Source organism: Phoca vitulina, unplaced genomic scaffold (genome assembly GCF_004348235.1).
Source record: "Phoca vitulina isolate PV1807 unplaced genomic scaffold, GSC_HSeal_1.0 scaffold10, whole genome shotgun sequence".
Taxonomy (NCBI): domain Eukaryota; kingdom Metazoa; phylum Chordata; class Mammalia; order Carnivora; family Phocidae; genus Phoca; species Phoca vitulina.
Window position 1 is genome coordinate 52,352,389 of NW_022589713.1, and position 17,537 is coordinate 52,369,925.

Genomic DNA, 17,537 nt, shown 5'->3' on the forward strand with positions numbered 1-17,537 from the left:
TAGAATCCAAAGTTTCTTACATAGATGTCTTCCTTATGTTTGTATAGTGCTTATTAGGGCATGTCAAAGGTCACAACTTACCTCACTTAATCCTCCCAACTTGGGAGCTGTCAGCAGGCATGGATTGGTTTTTTTTTTTTTTTTTTTTTTTTGCCCCATTTCACAAATGAAGAGACTTAAGACTCAGTGGATACAAAATTTGTCCAAGACCACAAATCCTAGATGGTAAGAGGCAGAGCTCAGGTCTGTCATACTTACAAGGCTGGAAAGAAATTCTAGTCTATGTTTGAGATGTTTCTGGAAGAACTTAGATTTCAAATCTGAGATCTAACAAACCCAGAAATTGAAAGATTACAACCAACAGTGTCAAGTTTATGATTTCCAAGACCAAAATGGTGCTTTTGGAGAATCAAGTCACAGACATTGGTTCAGAAAGAAAGACGTCTCTGGAATGAGACGCAGATCTTGGCTCATATTGCTTTGTGGCCCCATTTCCCCACCTGTGATATAAGAAGGTGGTGGCTAGACTACCAACTCTAAAGATCCTTCGTGCAGTCCATGAGTCCTTGCTATCAACTATGGTGGCTGGGACTTGTGGGTAGGATGGCCTGAAAATGCTCTTTCCACTTTGTAGATTTGCAGCAGGAAGGGCCAGAGGCTGAGCTGGAGGTCCAGTGAGAGGGTTAGGATTGCAATGACAGGCCCAGAGCAGGGATTTCACCAGAACAGAGTACAGGAGGGTATAGTGTCCACTCTCCTAAAACTACTGGGGTAGAGCCCCTGGGAAGGAAGCATGGTGAGTCAGGATGGTACTAGGTGTGGAGGCAGAGGCCAGCATTCCCACCAAATACTTTCGCTGATGCACTGGGGTCACCAGAAGGTCTCCACTGCTCTCTGGGCCAGTCTTCCCATTTGTGTCACGAGTGAAGGTCAATACCAGCACCAACAATGGGCAGAGGCAGCCTGGGACCACAGCTCCCACTGCAGGGCTGGGACATGGCACACACACCAGCAGCGCCCATCCCTGCCCAGCTGCCATCCCACTAGCAAGTGGCTTGGAAAGAGTCCTGAACTAAAGATGTGCCAGAAGCAATTCCCTTGTGGTCTTCAGGTCCCTGGAGCAACTTCCAGTTCCATCTAGGAAGCTCAGAGGCCTGCTTAACTCGTTGGTCTCCCTGCCTGGGATTGGCTTCCAGAGAGTAGGACTGAGGGTCCCTGAGGCTCAAAGTCGAAGAGAACAGTCCGTGCCCCTCCCCACCGTGTCTAACTCAAGCCATATTTTATTAGTGTCACTGGCCCCCCTCATGCTCGTAATGGGCTGGAACACCATTAGCAGGAATAAATAGAGTAATAAAGAATAGGAATGAATGGGGTTTAGAGAAAGACAGCCGCTTGGGATAGAAAGAGGAGAGGACGTCTATAGATTTGAATTCAAACTCTTCTTTGCTCTTTTCAGCCAGTAAAATGTTACCCAGCTAGCAGGACATTTGCCAAGCCTCACCTGCAAACTAATGATCCTGTCTTACTGAGGCACTGAGATTACAAAGCAGATAAGCAGATATAAGGGATGTCTCTGTCTCTTTCCCTCCAAGCCTCTCAATATAGCTGGCAGTCACAACCCAGACCTATGATTTTCCTTCCCTGATTAAAAAGCCTTCCACAGCAACTCAGATCAAGGACCTATTTCTTAGAGGTTAGGCCAGGCACACCAGGGAAACAAAGGTGGCCTGATCTTTTCTTCCAGCCAAGAAGGCAGTTACTAAAACCAGCCAAGCTTGGAGTTTGTGCCTGGGGACTCAAATGTGAACCAGAGAGACATGGTATCAGCTCACATAGGGCTTACTGTACAGTGGAGAAGGCTGACAAGTAAACAATGTTAACACAGTGTGACAAATAAGGACTGTGACAAATACAAATGAAGGGGCACCTAATCCAAGGAGACAGATGGGATATAGAGAAGGCTTCCTGGAGAAAGAAGTTTCTCAGCTAAGTCTTGAAGAACAAGTAGAAAATTTCAAGTCTCTGCTCTTGGGCAACATCCACTCCCATTCAAGCACAGTACCTGGGGGTTCCTGCCCATATTCTAGGGACCTACCTTATTTTTAAGTGTATAAGAGTTCCTGGCTGTTGAAGAGGGGACTGTCCACACAGATGATGTCACAAGGTCTGAGCAGTTTGGGTGTGGTCTTTGTGGTCTCCTTAAATCAAAAGTTTGTTGTTTATTACTATTATTATTATTATTATTATTACAAACAAATGGGTCAAAGATAGCAGGCCTTGGCAGTAATCTGGATACAGTGGATAAAGAAGTGGGAGGAACCATACTAGAAAACACCTATTTATACCTACAATGTGCCAGGCACCATTCTAAATGTGTTATATATATATTATCTCATCCAATCCTCATATTAATGCTATGATTTAGGTACTATTCTTATCTTTATTTTACAGATGAGGAGGTTGCAGCACAGAAAGGCCCAGTAAGTTGGCCATGGTCACCCAGCCCATGGTATGACATCCAGGGTTCTAGTTTGGGTCCCTGGGTGAATGATAGTGCCTTTCACGGTGATGGGAACATGGGTGGAGCTTCAGAACTGATGAATGCTGCTTTAGGCAAATAGAATTTCTGTTAGCTCTCATACCAAAGCTAGTGTGATGGTTTCTCAGAAAGGTCAGGGTGGTGTTCCCTCAGATCTCTTTGGCCCAAATGCAGGTGTCCCAAAAATGCTATATGGGAAGCATCATGGAGCATGTCTTTCCCACTGGGACTCAACCCGGTCATGGTAGATCAGACCCACAGTGCTGGCCACAGAGGGACCTATGAAGTTTAGACATACTGCCCTGATGAAGCTGGCCCTCACAGACAATGAAAGCCAACTGCCTGGGCATGAAGCAGCTCTAAGGAATAAAAGAACTCAATCTTGTTTTCCAGATCTTGTCTCCTACATACTCCAAAGCAGCTAGAACTGCTGGACAACACACGATCAGGGAAACCTGAAAATTGGAGCTGACAGCATTTGGCGTAGCCTTAAGAGATTTCTTGCTTAAGAACCCTGAGTCTCTGAGGCCTTAATGGACCAATGGGCCACATCCAGTGGCAATGACAGGCAGAAGCTAGGATGAGATACCAAGACCTCCCTGTGAGGTTTCCAAATGTAGGGGGTGACCTTAATATCAGAAGGACACCCTTTAGGCTGAGTGGGCAAACACTACCCCAAGAGACTTCCTTTAGAGCTTGTGAAAACTCTACAGGTCTTCTGATGCCTTTGTTTCTGTCCTGGCTTGTGCAGGGAACTGAGGGACATGTCAGGTCCAGAGGTTGGCCCAGAACACCCTAGAGATATTGTTGATGCCTGGATATCCCAGGAGACTGTTACTTTGCAGCCTGTAAATGACCTACCTTCTGGGATACAAAAAGCTACATAAGATACAGCTACTTCTATGGGAAAGTGGCTGGTCTTATCCTCTGCCCTTCATCCATGGCCATTATATCTAGAGGTTGTGGCTTCAGGGCCTGCTCAATCATGTTAGCAGCAGGGACCTGTTCACATCCTGCTTCTGTATGCAAATCATTCTTCCAGGTGAAGACCACCTGGGTAGCTCCTGCCACCCAGATACTAGACAAGTGCATCTAGATTATGCTGTCCCCTTACCTTTCCACTTTTTATCTGCTCCTCGACACTCCATGGGGGCCATTCCTTGGACAGCAGATTGCCAGTGCTTAACTTTAGGAAAGATTAACCACATCCATTGGCCAAAATATCAGTCACTGGGCCTGTTTCTTCATTAATAGGATGGAGATGCCTGTTCACTGAAACTCAGATTGGGTGAAAATGCCCTGGGCATCACATACGGCATATGCCAGGCCTTTTGCTATGTAGTGTCTGTATGTTACCCCTGTCAGCATTCATAGCCCTATGAAGCACGCATTATGCTCTGCATTTTTCAGATGACAGAAACAGTCTCAGAAGTTGGGTGTATTTCCCAAGGTCAGCAGAAGGGGTAGGGGCAGAGCTGGGGTGCATATGCGTAGCTCAGACTTTGAACGGTCTGAGAGGGGCACGTGCGCAGCCTGAAACCTTTAGGCCCCGCCCTCTCTCCGTTCCGAGGTGGCCTGGCCCGGCCCGGCCCGGGTACAGGTTGTACTGGCTCCCGCGGTCCCGCTCTCCCTTCCGAGGGCGGGAAAGCGCGCGCCCACCTTCGCCACAGAGATTTCCGGGATCCTGGAGGGGCCGGAAGTGGTCCCTATTCTCTCTTCCGGCTCGGCCATTGTTTTCGCTTCCGCGGGCCACGACTGTGTCCCGCACGCAGGGGTCGCCGCGACTGTACCCGGGTGAGCGGAGCAGGGGCGGGGAGGGAGGTGCTGTCCGGGCCGGGGTCGCTGGGTTGGAGCCGCGGCCGCCCGCAGCCCTGATCGGCGACGCCGGCCCGGCGCACGCTTTGCCTCCGCGGCCATTGGCGCGGTCCCTGGGAGCTCTGAAGCTGCCAGTTGTAGAGCCGCCTCTTTGTCCGGTACCCTTGACCAACTCTGCTTGGCCGGGAGCCCGGCACCTGCCGGTACAGCGGAGAAAAAGGCAGACACGGCCAGGTGAGCTGCGCCGCAGAAGCCCTGGTTTAACGCAAAATGTAGATGGATATTTTCCCAGCCTTGCGCTGAGAGACGATACAAAGCGTCAGAAGTGGGTCAGACAGTCTTGAAATTAAAAACGTGAAGTGTCACTTGGAGACCCAAAAGTGCAGATGAGATTAGCTGCTGAGCATTCGGAACTACTAGGAAAATGATCCGAACTTTTTACAGGTGTGGGATCTCAGAACAGAGTTAACAGATTATTTTAAAGTTCTTTTTTTTTTTTTTTTAACAGAAATTGAAGCCTAGAGAGAAGTAGCTTACCGAGGGTACTGAGATGCATGGTGACTAGCATTGATGCCCTAGTTACCACTAAGGTACTGATTTTCACAGTTTTACAGTATATAAACTGGATAAAAGTGTCTTCCCCCACTTCAGTATCAGGTAAATGAACTACATTCATTCGTCTACTAAAGGTGTATGTGTACACACACACAGAGTGTATATATACAAAAGAAGACTGGAAACCAGCCCTGCCCTTGAGTCCTTACCCGAAGTGGGGGAGACAGAAGTGTAAACCACAAACAGTGTGATAAGTGTTCTAGTAGAGGTTTGAATGAAAAAGGTACTGTGGGCTCTCTGAAGCAATAACCACACTTAAGCCTGGAGAGATCAGGAAGGTTTTCTAGGGGAGGTGGTTGAGTAGAAAAAGGTCTAGCATTTACTGACTCCATTGGGTACCTCTCCTTTGGTGGCTGTCTAGTAAGAGGGTGTGAGTGGCGAGTTGTGCATAAACTAGTTAAAACAACAGTGTTTCAGTGAGAAGTACAGAGAAGGAGGCTACCAGCTTTCTTCCTGCATGGGGCAATCAGGAAAGCAAGCATTCAGGAGAAAATGGTATTTGTTTTGGGTCTTGACAGATGAGTGAGAGTTTGTCAAAGGTTGAAGAAGAAAAATCCAAACAGGACAACAGTATGTGTGGCTTCTAGCTGTGTCTTTAGAGCTTTAGTCCCAAAGTTTATTGTGCATCTCTGTCACAATAGAGGAGAGTAGAAGAGCTTTGAGCATTCACTTCCAGCATAGGTTTACTTATAAATTAAATCTATGTATTGTTTTACAAATTTCAGTACACATTATAAAACATAAATAGGAGATAAGTAACAACTTAGTGTGTTCTTAATATACCCTTTGGGTCATCTTGCATATTCCTCATTTGGAGATTATTACAGCTTCTCTAGCCTGGGTACCCGGGGAGAGTGGTAAGGGGTGTGTCTAGAAAGGGCCCAAGGCCAGGTGGTGAAGGGCTGTGAATGCTAGGCATAGACATTTAGGTTTTATCCTGTAGGTTATGGGAGCCACTGAAAGTTTAAGAAGGGAAGTCCCTTGGAGAGATGCTTAGAGACTTCCCTGGTTGTGCCTCCCTCCTTTTTTTCCTGGAGCCTTTTTTTTTTTTAAGATTTATTTATTTATTAGAGAGAGAGAGTGAGTATGTGAACAGGGGGAGAGGCACTGGGAGAGTGAGAGAGTCCTAAGCAGACTCTGCACTAAGCGCCGAGCCTTACATGGGGCTTGATCTCATGACCCTGACATTATGACCTGAGTGGAAACCAAGAGTCAGATGCTTAACTGACTGAGACACCCAGGCACCCCTGGAGCTTTGGTTTTTAACTGTAGATAGTCTGTTGTCAGCCTGGGGCTCTGATTTCTCTCTTGATGTTTTCGTAGGTGACACCCCCTTTGCCCTCTGTCCCCAACTCTGAAAACAGCTCCTGCGACCTGAATTACAGAACATCATTTTAATTGGACAAACTGCAGCTGAAACAAGCTTCTCTTGGAGGTCACAATGGCCACCCAAGGCAGGGGAACGTTAGGCCTCCTCCCTAGGGGTGCTGTTCTCCAGAAACAGGAGGGGCGCCAGACCATGAAGCAGGAGCCAGGGAGCCAGACCTGGGGTCAGGGCTGCAGTCTCCAAAAGAACCACCCTCCTGTCTGTGAGATTTTCCGGCTGCACTTCAGGCAGTTATGTTACCATGAGATGTCTGGGCCGCAGGAGGCACTGAGCCGGCTCCGGGAGCTCTGCCACTGGTGGCTGATGCCAGAGGTGCACACCAAGGAGCAGATCCTGGAGCTGCTGGTGCTGGAGCAGTTCCTGAGCATCCTGCCTGGGGAGTTACGGACCTGGGTGCAGCTGCATCACCCTGAGAGTGGCGAGGAGGCTGTGGCCGTGGTGGAGGATTTTCAGAGACACCTAGGAGAGGTGAGCAGATGAGCCCAGAATGGCATCTGGAACCCTTCTCTAGTGGTTGGATTAGTCATTCTCCATTCCCTAGGCTCTAGGCTGGTTTACCCTTAGGATTCCTGAGCCAGTTCCATGGATAGCGAGGAAATAGTTTTGTGCTTCAAGTCATAAACAAAAATACAGTTCCCAGACAAACTCTGTGCATTGCTTTGTGAGCTACTGTGTCGTGAGCCTTGCTTCAACCTGGAGATCCACACAGTACTCCTGGCATGTAGAGGATCTGCCCACTGGTTAGAATGGGGGAGTGTGGTAGGGAGTAGATTTTTGGGTATGTTGATAACATGGACCTTCATTTGAGAAGTTCTCATTACTTACTTCCTTGGACTTCTCAGAGTCTGTTATCTCTCTTTCTGCATTTTAGGTTCTTGATGAGAGGTGACATTTCTGGGCCTCATAATCATTGGTTTCTTTTCTAACTTTCCAAACCCAACCAGGGTCTTTCTTTTTTTTTCTTTAATTCTCATTTTGGTTTACCCTGTTTCCTAGGGTTCTCTCAAATTTAAAGCCAAGGTAATTCAAATTAGAGAAGTTGGAGAGTCAGCAGTGTGATAACAGTGGGAAATCTGGCTTCTCGGAACACAGAGCTAACTAGCTCCGTGACCATGTGTATCAGTCAGGGTGTAGCCAAAGAAGCAAAGCCAGCAGGAAATTATATATGTTGTATATTTATATTTGTGTATATATCTATAGTTTTGCTACAGAGTGGTTTAAGTGATTATGAGGACTGGCAGTCCAAGTTGGAGATCTGTAGAGCAGGCCATCAGGAAGGGCCCCCTGGAACTCAGGCACAGGCTGAAGCTCTTGTCTACATGCAGAATTACTTTTTCATGGAACTTTCAGCTCTGATTTTAAGGTTTTGTAACCGATTGAATCAGGCTCATCCTGATTGGGATGGGTCTTTGGACTCTATTTCTTACTCTGCCATTATTGTCAGCTTAAGTTTTTTCTAATGTGGAAGACATGAGAATGGGACTGTCTTTCCTACCATAGGCTCAGAAAATGTATTTATGGCTAAATGAATAAGCATACTTTTTCATGGCAGTTTGCCAGGGGAAGATTAAGGAATATCAGGGCAGATCAGATTCATTCTGCTCAGCAGGAGCGAGCATGTGCATATGTGCGCTTTGGGGCTGGAGAGGGTTGTAGAGCAATCCCTGCAGGGCTGCAGAATCATGCAGTTTACAAAATGCTTTTATATCCTGTATCTTATTTCAGTTCCTAGTAGGCCTACAAAATATGCAGATAGTAATCGTATCTCCATTTGACAAGTGATGCAAGCACAGAGAGATTAATTGACTCATCTCAGATGGCAGAATTAGTGAAAGTTCTCTTTGTCCATGAGATTTAACTGAAGTGTGGTTATTGCTGATTACTACCAAGTGTGGGAATCAGAATTTTCTAGCTCCCTAGGTTCTAAGCCACTAGTTTTCCCCTAGTGGCTTGCTGTGGAGTGCCATCTTAGAATGAAAATTAGAACGGGGTTTTCTTGCCTACAAAGAAAAGAAACCTGGGAGTCTGAATCCTAGGTAATGAATGGGAACTGGACCAGCATTTAATTGTTGGTGAATTTCAAGGTTGTGTTATCATGATGTAGTTAAGTTCTATCTTCTTCCAATACCCACAGCAGGTGTATTTAAGAGCTGTAACTCCCATTTATAAGAACTGTCCAGTGGAGACTCCAGGGAGCCTCCTGTTTCTATCATTATGCTGGAGAGATATACAGTAAAGGAGAGAGTCCCTTCACATCTCAGCAGATGTAACCCAATGGGGCAAATCCAGCAGGATTTGTGAAGAAGTTATTTTCACCTTAGGCTGTACTGTGTACGTGGCAGTGCAAGCAAATGAGCCTATAAATGTGATTCATTTAGATGGTATTTTAGGTTTTCAGCTCCAAATGCTGGTGAAAAACTAACCATGAGATTGTGAAGAGCTGGTTTGATGACAATAAGCAAGGGTTAGAAATACCTATCTCTGAGGTATTCTCAAGGTCTCTAAAGATTGGTGTTACCTGATCTTATTTGACTTTTTATATACCTTATTTTGGAGGGATAGTACATATTGAAAACTGGGTTTGCAGATAACCGTAAAAACTAATAGTAAGTATTGAGAAAAAAAAAAAGTATCAAGAGAAAATCAGTCAACAGATTTTAACTGAACACCAACATTGGGCCAAGCATTGTTCTAGAAACAAGTGATCAAGACAAAGTTCTTACCCTCAAAAAGCTTTTATTTCATGGGGGGAAAAATAGACAATAAAGGCATAAATAAGATAATTTAAGGGTTAAGACATACAGAAAATGTAATCAGGTAATTTGAGAGAGAGTGACTACTACCCTTGCTTTGTCAGTGTGGTTAGGAATGGCTTCTCTGAAGAAGAAACACTTTTGCTGAGAGAAATTGGAAAAGCTCTCTTGAGGTTTGTCAGCCACTATTCTGGGCTGTTGGTTCTGCTGTCAGCCTCAGTAGCATTCTATGTGCATGTATACGTATATACACCTATCATTTTTTATTTTCTAGGTACTTCTGGTTGGTCTTTTCCGTAGACTAAGGTCACAAGGAGTGTATAGAATTGCCCTCCTGGCTCCTTTTTCTAGATTGTTCTTCATGAGCAAATTTGTGTCTGAAGAATTGACAAAATGGAAATGGTTATATAATCTGGTCTTCAGGCTCCTACCAAGAGGTTCAACAGAGGGATAGCAAGCAGGATTGCAAGCTATAGATCCTGTTTTGACAGTTTTTCTCCCAGTAGGCTGTACTGGTGGGGCTGGAAGGACATTGGCTCTTCTTTTCCTGGCTTCTTTTTGGGGGTATTTCTAGAGGTTTTGGGTTCTATACCTTGAAGGATGCTCTTTTGAATCCAATTATAATTCTTGTCTCTAGGTTTCAGGTACTGTACAGGAACAGGAAATGTGTTTGGAGGAGACAGCCCTGGGTACAACAGAAGAATCTCTTCCTACCTCACCCTTCAGTGAGGGTTCAGCCTCTGGAGGCCGCCTGGAGCCTCCTCATGACCTCCTCCCCAGTGGGCACTCTGGTACTCAACTCCCCAACTCTGGCCTCAAATCCTGCCTCCTTTTTCTCCTCAAGTCTCATTTCCTTTATCTCCCTCTAACCCACCCCGTTGGAATCCCTCATTGCCCTGCCCTCTGTCTTCCTTTCCTAGTGACTTTATCTGTTCCTTTTGCTTATTCTCCAATCATTCATGCATTTAGCAAGTTTTTGTCTAGCACATGTCATGGGTAAGGCACTGTTGGGGACCAGAGAGATACAGTACACAGTCACTACTTTCAAAGAGCTTCTTATCTAGTTGGCAGAGAGTCAGTCAACTGCAAGAAGAGATATCCTTGTAAGATACATTAAGTGATATCTGTTCCCAGGCATTTGATGCCATGAAAATGAGCAATATGGACATTGTAAACATAGAGCAAAATCATTATGGGCAGGGTGGGTAGGAGAGGCTTCGTGGATGAGGTAGCAGTGGGATGTGACAGTGAAAAATGGGGGAGCAAATTGAAGGGGGGAGAAAAGCGGTAGGCACCAGAGCAGAGGATATAAGCAGAAACTCTAAGTGGGGGTTCCTTGAACCCCACTGAGATGGAATAAGGAAGAACTGTTTTGAGGAGCATGGGGTCTCTTGAACAGGACCTAATGGTTGAGGCTAGGAAAATTTTGATGGGTGGGGGTTGATGTGTTAGAAACGGTATTTTGGGAGAATTATTCTAATGCATGTGACCACTCTGGGATGAATGGTGAGAGCAGTGGTTGGAAGCCCCGGTAAGAGGCCAGTGCCCAGAATGGATATGAGGTGATCATTGCCTGAATAATATTGAGTGGAATATAAATAGAGAGACAGGTGACACATTGTGCAGGAAGAATCCACGGGACAATGAAGAGGAAGGAGAATTATGGGGTTTGGCCAATATTTGGATTCATTAACAGAACCTGGGTAGTCAGGAAAGCAAGTTGATAAGAACGTCCATTTTTGACTGAATTTAAGGTGATGAGGGACACCCAATTCATATGTCCAGTAGGCCACTAGAATTCTGTAATAGGGGTCTAGAAGAGAGCTGGAACTGGGAAAGCAGCATTGGAGCATTGAGAGTCCGTGAGATCTCTGACAGAGCAAAAAGGGACGCTCTGTGGCCGGAGCACCTGCAGTGTCCATAATGAGAAGCCAAGAGAAGGAAGGGAAATCAGGAATGAGGGGCCAGAAATGTGAGGGGCAAATCAGGCTGGGCTGATGCTAGGGAAGCCATAGGGAAAGAAAGTGGGCAGAAGTATAGCTTCCTTCAGAGAGTTTGAAGCGAGTGAGGGCTGGGAGGAATGGCCAGTACTCAGTTGGACCAGGGAACCCTCTGCACCCTCGGAATAACATCTGCATGGAAAATTCACAGCACAGTCAGAATAACGCCTGTATGGAAGGGGGATGAGAGGCAGTGTGTGGAGCTGCCTGGGTTCTCTTGAACCCACTCACTGGGATACAGATCTTACTGGAGCCAAGGCAGGGCTTCTTCTCATAGCTCTCTTTCCTCCCTCAGGTCAGTGTGCTTCTCAGGTGCCTGCCCTTTCCCAAGCTGGGAAGTCAGGAGACCAGGCAGTGGCAACTGTGCTTCGGATGGTCAGGCCCCAGGTGAGCTGGACTCTGTCTTCCCTGAGTTCCCAAGTCTGTGGCCTGGGAGTAGCTAGCGCTCATCTCCAGGGCTCTGGCCAATTCTGAGATTAATCCTGCGGTTTCCCTGCCTAATTGCTTCCTCTGGAATTGGGCCCTGCCTGCTGAGTTCATGGATTCTGTCTGGCCCTGAACTTGTCCTTTTAGATGTGTCATCCCAGCTTCTCTCCCTCCCTCACCCCTTTCCCCACCAGGGCCCGACCTGGGCTCTTGGTACCCTGATGTGTCTGCCCTTCAGGCCGGGAATATCCCTGAGCAATAGAAGCTTGTCATTCCAGGGATCTGCAGCGTACCAGTTCCTGTCTGTGGACTATACTGAGAGGAAGTGGAAAGGTCCGGCCCTCAGTCAGAGAGCCGTGTACCGGAGCATCGTGCCGGAAAATTATTGCAGCATGGCCTCATTGGGTAATGATTCTGTTCCCCAGTAATACAGTCTGCATTCTTTTCTTTACATTTTCTTTGCTATATTCTTTTTTTTTGTCAACTTTTTTATTATGAAAAGTTGCAAACATGAGATAAAGTAGAGAGAATACTCTAATGAACCTCTCTGCGCCCATCACTCAGCCTTAAGTTATCAACGTTGTCTATACTTCATTATTAATTGACCTAGGGTGGTTTGGTTAGAGTTTGTAGTTGTAAGGAATAGGGAGCCACTCACATTATTGTAAGTACTGAGCTGTGTTACTTACAATAAGGCTGAAGGAATGGAAACCCTGATCAAACCCACCAGCTAGACCATCCTTTGGGAAACAGGGCCCTCAGCAACAACAGCAAATAATTTTTATGCCAGGGAATGTAATGCTGTTGCTCCCCGCATATCTGTTTTGTCCTCCCACTGCTACCCATTTTCTTCATTCTGTATCTTTTGTCCCCTCATAGTTGCTTCTTTATTAGACTTTCCGTTCCCACGTACTTTCTGCACGCTATGGCTCCTAATGGCTTGGCTTCTCTCCATGCCTCATTTCAGTTTAGAGCTCCTTCTTGTTTTAGTTTTCTTTATTTTGCCCTATTTCCAGCTCACATTTTACTTAGAGAGGGACTCCAAGGGTGGTTCAGCCTTTAAGTATCATCTCTGTTTGGGCAGAACTTTGCCCCTGGCCACAGCAGAGGTGTAGCATACAGAGAAGCTACACTTGGGCCTGGTGCCCTGGTCTAGTCAGTCGTGGTTTGAGATGTATTGAGACCAGTTACTTGGCACAAAGCATGGTTGCCTCAGCTTCCCCTTCGGGAAGGACTGAGGCAGGACAGCTTCCTGGAAAGGGGAGTTTTCAGGGCAGGTTCCCTGGTTGGCAAGTCTAGCACAGTAGCCAACTCTAGAGAGGGCGGATGGGCTTAGGAGTCCAGGAGCCAGTTATCTATATCTTCCCTATATGCTGAAATGCCATATGATGGCCTGTGGGCCTGGTTAAGATACGATTAAAAGGAACCAACAGTTTTATGTTTTAGACATGACTGATTGCTGGCTACTTCCACCTGTTCCAAATTCAAAAGGAAATACTTAACTGTTCAGTTTCCTAGGATTCCAGATTATCAAGATACCAAAGACATATTTTGATTCCTATTTCAAATTATCGATCCCTTTCTTAATTTTTATAGGAATGTAGTACTTGCTGTACTGACTTCTACCAGTCTAGTGCACCAGAGACTAGGGGAATCCCCACTTTTACAGCTCTGCTGTCCCTTCCAGTACTTTTCCCCAGCATTTCTGAACCTGTGACTTCTCTGAATCTTGTCACTGTCCTCACATATGAGAATCACTTTTTTGGTACGTTTTTTCCTAACTGTGTTTGCTCATACTGTTTCTCATATTTGATTTGAGGTATTTGCCTCTCCTTTCTCTCCCCAGTATCTTTACTGGGAACCATGGAACCATACAGTGTCATGGTTGGAAAGGACGTTAGAGTTCATCATTTTACAAGTGACTTCTGTAAGATCACACCACCTTTACAGTCTGTGCTCTTGCCTTCCGGTTGCTCTTTTTAGTTGGACAATTAACGTGGAGAAATTAAGAGCTTCACGACAGAGCTCTGTCCTGATAGCTCTTCTTCCACCCTCCCCCACTGACTGCCTTTGTCCTCTTTGTCTTTCTGTCCTTGAAGAAAAGCTTGAGCTATTTCCCATCTTTCTCTTGTTCTTAATGTGTCATCTCTTAATGTGTAGGTTTTTCAGGTCCATAGACTCCTGATGATTCTGTTTCATCAGCAGGACAAGAAACGAATAAGAGTTGTTTTCTTCTTTCTTTTGGCAGCAGGTGAGACTAGGATGCGGCGTTCAGAGTTGCCTGCAAAGCAGGAAGTTTCTAAAGGATCGGCGTCATCTGATGGGACATCAGGAGGCCTCTGTGGAGTAGTTTCTGGGGAACCAGAGACCCGAGCTGCCTGTGAAGGTACTTTAGAGCAGCTGGAAGGGCAATCCTCAGATGAAGAAGGGAGTGGACTGGAAAGTGATTTCTTCAAAATAACACACGAGGATAAGGATAAATCTACAAAAGATGGATGTGATGAATATAATGAACTTGGGAAACATCCAGATCTGTCCTCTAGTGCTGCAGAACATCAAGGAGTTCTGAAGGGACAGAAATTTTATCAATGTGATGAATGTGGTAAAGCTTTCAATTGGAGTTCACACCTCATTGGGCATCAGAGAATCCACACTGGAGAGAAACCCTATGAGTGTAATGAATGTGGTAAGACCTTCAGGCAGACCTCTCAGCTCATAGTTCATTTCAGAACCCACACAGGGGAAAAGCCCTATGAGTGCAATGAGTGTGGAAAGACTTACCGACACAGCTCCCATCTTATTCAACACCAGAGACTCCATAATGGTGAGAAACCATATAAATGTAATGAATGTGGAAAAGCTTTCAATGAGAGTTCCAAACTTTTTGACCACCAAAGAACCCATACTGGGGAGAAACCTTATGAATGCAATGAGTGTGGGGCTGCCTTTAGTCGGAGTAAAAATCTCATCCGACATCAGGTACTTCACACTGGTAAAAAACCTTACAAGTGTAGTGAGTGTGGGAAAGCTTTCTGTTCTAACAGAAATCTTACTGACCATCAGAGGATCCATACTGGGGAGAAGCCTTATGAGTGTAATGAATGTGGCAAGGCCTTCAGTCGGAGTAAATGTCTTGTTCGACATCAGAGCCTCCACACTGGGCAAAAACCATACAAATGTAGTGAATGTGGGAAAGCCTTCAGTCATATCTCTCAACTTGTTGACCATGAGCGAATTCATACTGGAGAAAAACCTTTTGAATGTAATGAGTGTGGTAAGGCATTCAGTCTGAGTAAATGTCTTATTCGACATCAGAGACTTCACACAGGTGAAAAGCCCTATAAATGCAATGAGTGTGGAAAATCCTTCAACCAAAACTCACACCTTATTATTCACCAGAGAATTCACACTGGTGAGAAGCCTTATGAATGTAATGAGTGTGGGAAGGTCTTCAGTTATAGCTCTAGTCTCATGGTGCATCAGAGAACCCATACTGGGGAGAAACCCTATAAATGTAGTGATTGTGGGAAGGCCTTTAGTGACAGCTCACAGCTCATTGTGCACCAGAGAGTTCACACAGGAGAGAAACCCTATGAATGTATTGAGTGCGGGAAAGCCTTCAGTCAGCGTTCCACTTTTAATCATCACCAGCGAACTCACACTGGAGAGAAGCACTCAGGTCTGGCTCGCTCAGTTTCTTAAGATGTGATTTCCCAAGGAACTTTGAATTAAGCTTCTTTTTATAAGAAGGAACTCTTAAAACTGCTCATCAAAATGTACCAATCCCATGCTTTCTGGTGAGTCATGAATGTGGGAGAGTGGGAGTCACAGTGTAATCCTTTTCTGCTGTTACGGAAGTAAGGACTACACATTTCATGTACTTTTAAGTTTGCTTATTCTTTCGTTCATTCTTTCTTTTAAAGTGTTGAAAAATCTAACTCATTTCTCAGTTCTGCATCCCATTAATCAGACTGTGTACTTTTCAAGGACAGAGATTATGTGTTTCTTATTCTACTCCACCTCTATTTTACCAGTTACATAAGTCATATTGCAAGATGGATTCATTCTTTTCTTTCTCTTGGCTAAGGCTCTCCCTATATAGTTTTTAAACTTCCACTCTAATTCAGGCCCTCATCACTTGTGTTCCCTACCTATAAAACCTTTCTTTTCCTGTTGCCTAATGTATGTCCCTTAGATTCTTCCACATCCCTCTCATTTCTGAAAGACCCTGAAATGCTTTTTCTTCCCTCTTAAACTTCTATTCATTTGACCTCAGTGCTTCCAATTTAGTTGGTGCTACAGTGTGTAACTGTTACTAAATTACCTTGCTAATCATTCTGAACTTAACGTGTATGTGTATACTTTCATATCAACTTATTGTAGGCTCTTTAAGGCTAGGTATGGTATCTATTCTTTTAGCATATAGATAATAATTTTCATATAGTAGTTTAATAAATAAATTTTTTAAACTCTGCTCGAAGTTGCACCATCCTTAAATTGGGTATAAGATCCCCTTCCCCACCCCAATCAGACTAGAGGCTTCTAAAGATGGAAGTGTATGTGTAGGATATCACATACAGGGGCCTCATTGATATCTTCTGTGTGTATCCCTGGACATCTCACCACTGTTACTTCATTGTTGGTTTCTGATAAATACTCTATTGTGTTTAGGAAGTTTCCTTCTATTCCTGTTATTTATTTATTTGTTTGTTTGTTTTTTTAAGTAGGCTCCATGCATATGTGGGGCTTGAACTCATGACCACAGGATCAAGATTTGCATGCTCTACCAACTGAGCCAACCAGACGCCCTCTATTTCTGTTTTTAGAAAAAGCAAGATAGTACAGTAGTTAAGAACACCGATTTTGTGCCTAGTACCCTAATTCAAACCCTGGCTCCACCACTTTTCTAGGTGTGTGGCCCTGGGCAAGTTACTTAGCTTTGTGTGTCAGTTCTTCCATCTGTAAAGTAAAGCTGTGCTTGTTAGGATAAAATTAGTTCATAAATGTTAGGCATTTAGAACAGTACTTGGCACTTAGTACCCACTATAGCAATTATTACTATACTTAGAGTTGCTAAGTTCTATCAAGTTTTTAAAAAAATCTGTTGGTATAATTTTATGGGTCATGTCCTTTATTTTTGTAATTCACTTTTTTTTGTAGGTTTCCAAATGATTGAAATTTCCTTGAAGTCCTAGAATAAAACCTATTTGTTTGTGGTGATTTTTTTTTTTTCTTAAGTAGAGAAATAGGTTGAATTTACTAAGGATTTCCTGGCTTTCCAAAATGTATTTGGAGAGTTTCTCTTTTATTTTCTGAAAGAGTTTACATAATGTGGGAATTATTCATTAAAGGCTAAAAGTAGTGGCCAGATCCTTTTCTGGGGAGGAGGGAATTGGGAGAGATGTATCCTTAGCAACATTTCTATTTCTTCAATGGTTGTACTCTTTAGGTTTCTCCCTCTGTGTAAATTTTGGTAATATATATCTAGATATCATTTTTACTGGATTATTAAACAGTGGCATAGAGGACTCCACTTTATTTTTAAAAGTCAGACTGAATTTATACCCAGGAGATAGTTCAAGTGGTCAAATATGATGGTAAAGGTGCTAGGAGCTGGACACTTACCCTTTTACCTCTTATGCACAGAAGGAAAATACTCCATAGCTATACTCTACATCCCCAACCCTAATTATTCAGCTTTTAAATCCAGTAGGAAAAGTCAAGAGATTATGGGTACTAAAAAGTTACTGAGTATTGTTCTACATTGGGAGACGTTTCTGTCAAGGCATTAACCTCCTGGAGTGCTACAGAGGATACATTCATGAAACCCTCTAGGTGTTAGGGACAAATTGTGAGTAACCACAGGTTAGCTTTTGCTTCATGGAAAAAAAATATCCCCTGACCCTAATATTAGGACAGTTCTAGCCTGATGGGGCCTTGTGGAAGCCCTTGTCCCAGCTGTGTACAGAGAAAGTGTCATGTCAGCTGGCTCCAAGTAACTA

At 44.6% G+C, this 17,537-nt stretch overlaps 1 protein-coding gene across 6 annotated transcripts; it reads left to right on the top strand.

Annotated features, from left to right (window-relative positions):
* The first annotated feature begins 4,247 nt into the window (after positions 1-4,247).
* Positions 4,248-16,280, top strand: ZKSCAN7 (zinc finger with KRAB and SCAN domains 7). Of its 6 annotated transcripts, none has more exons than XM_032409142.1 (7): positions 4,248-4,333; positions 4,863-4,944; positions 6,293-6,824; positions 9,747-9,900; positions 11,405-11,496; positions 11,814-11,940; positions 13,784-16,280. In XM_032409142.1, exons 3-7 carry the CDS (start codon positions 6,411-6,413, stop codon positions 15,235-15,237), a joined length of 2,241 nt encoding a protein of 746 aa, XP_032265033.1. In that variant the 5' UTR covers positions 4,248-4,333; positions 4,863-4,944; positions 6,293-6,410; the 3' UTR covers positions 15,238-16,280. The 6 variants fall into 6 exon arrangements, with proteins under 6 accessions (XP_032265033.1, XP_032265032.1, XP_032265037.1 ...); XM_032409141.1 differs by having other exon boundaries at positions 4,255-4,588; XM_032409146.1 differs by having other exon boundaries at positions 4,255-4,588; positions 13,787-16,280.
* The last annotated feature ends 1,257 nt before the right edge of the window (positions 16,281-17,537 follow it).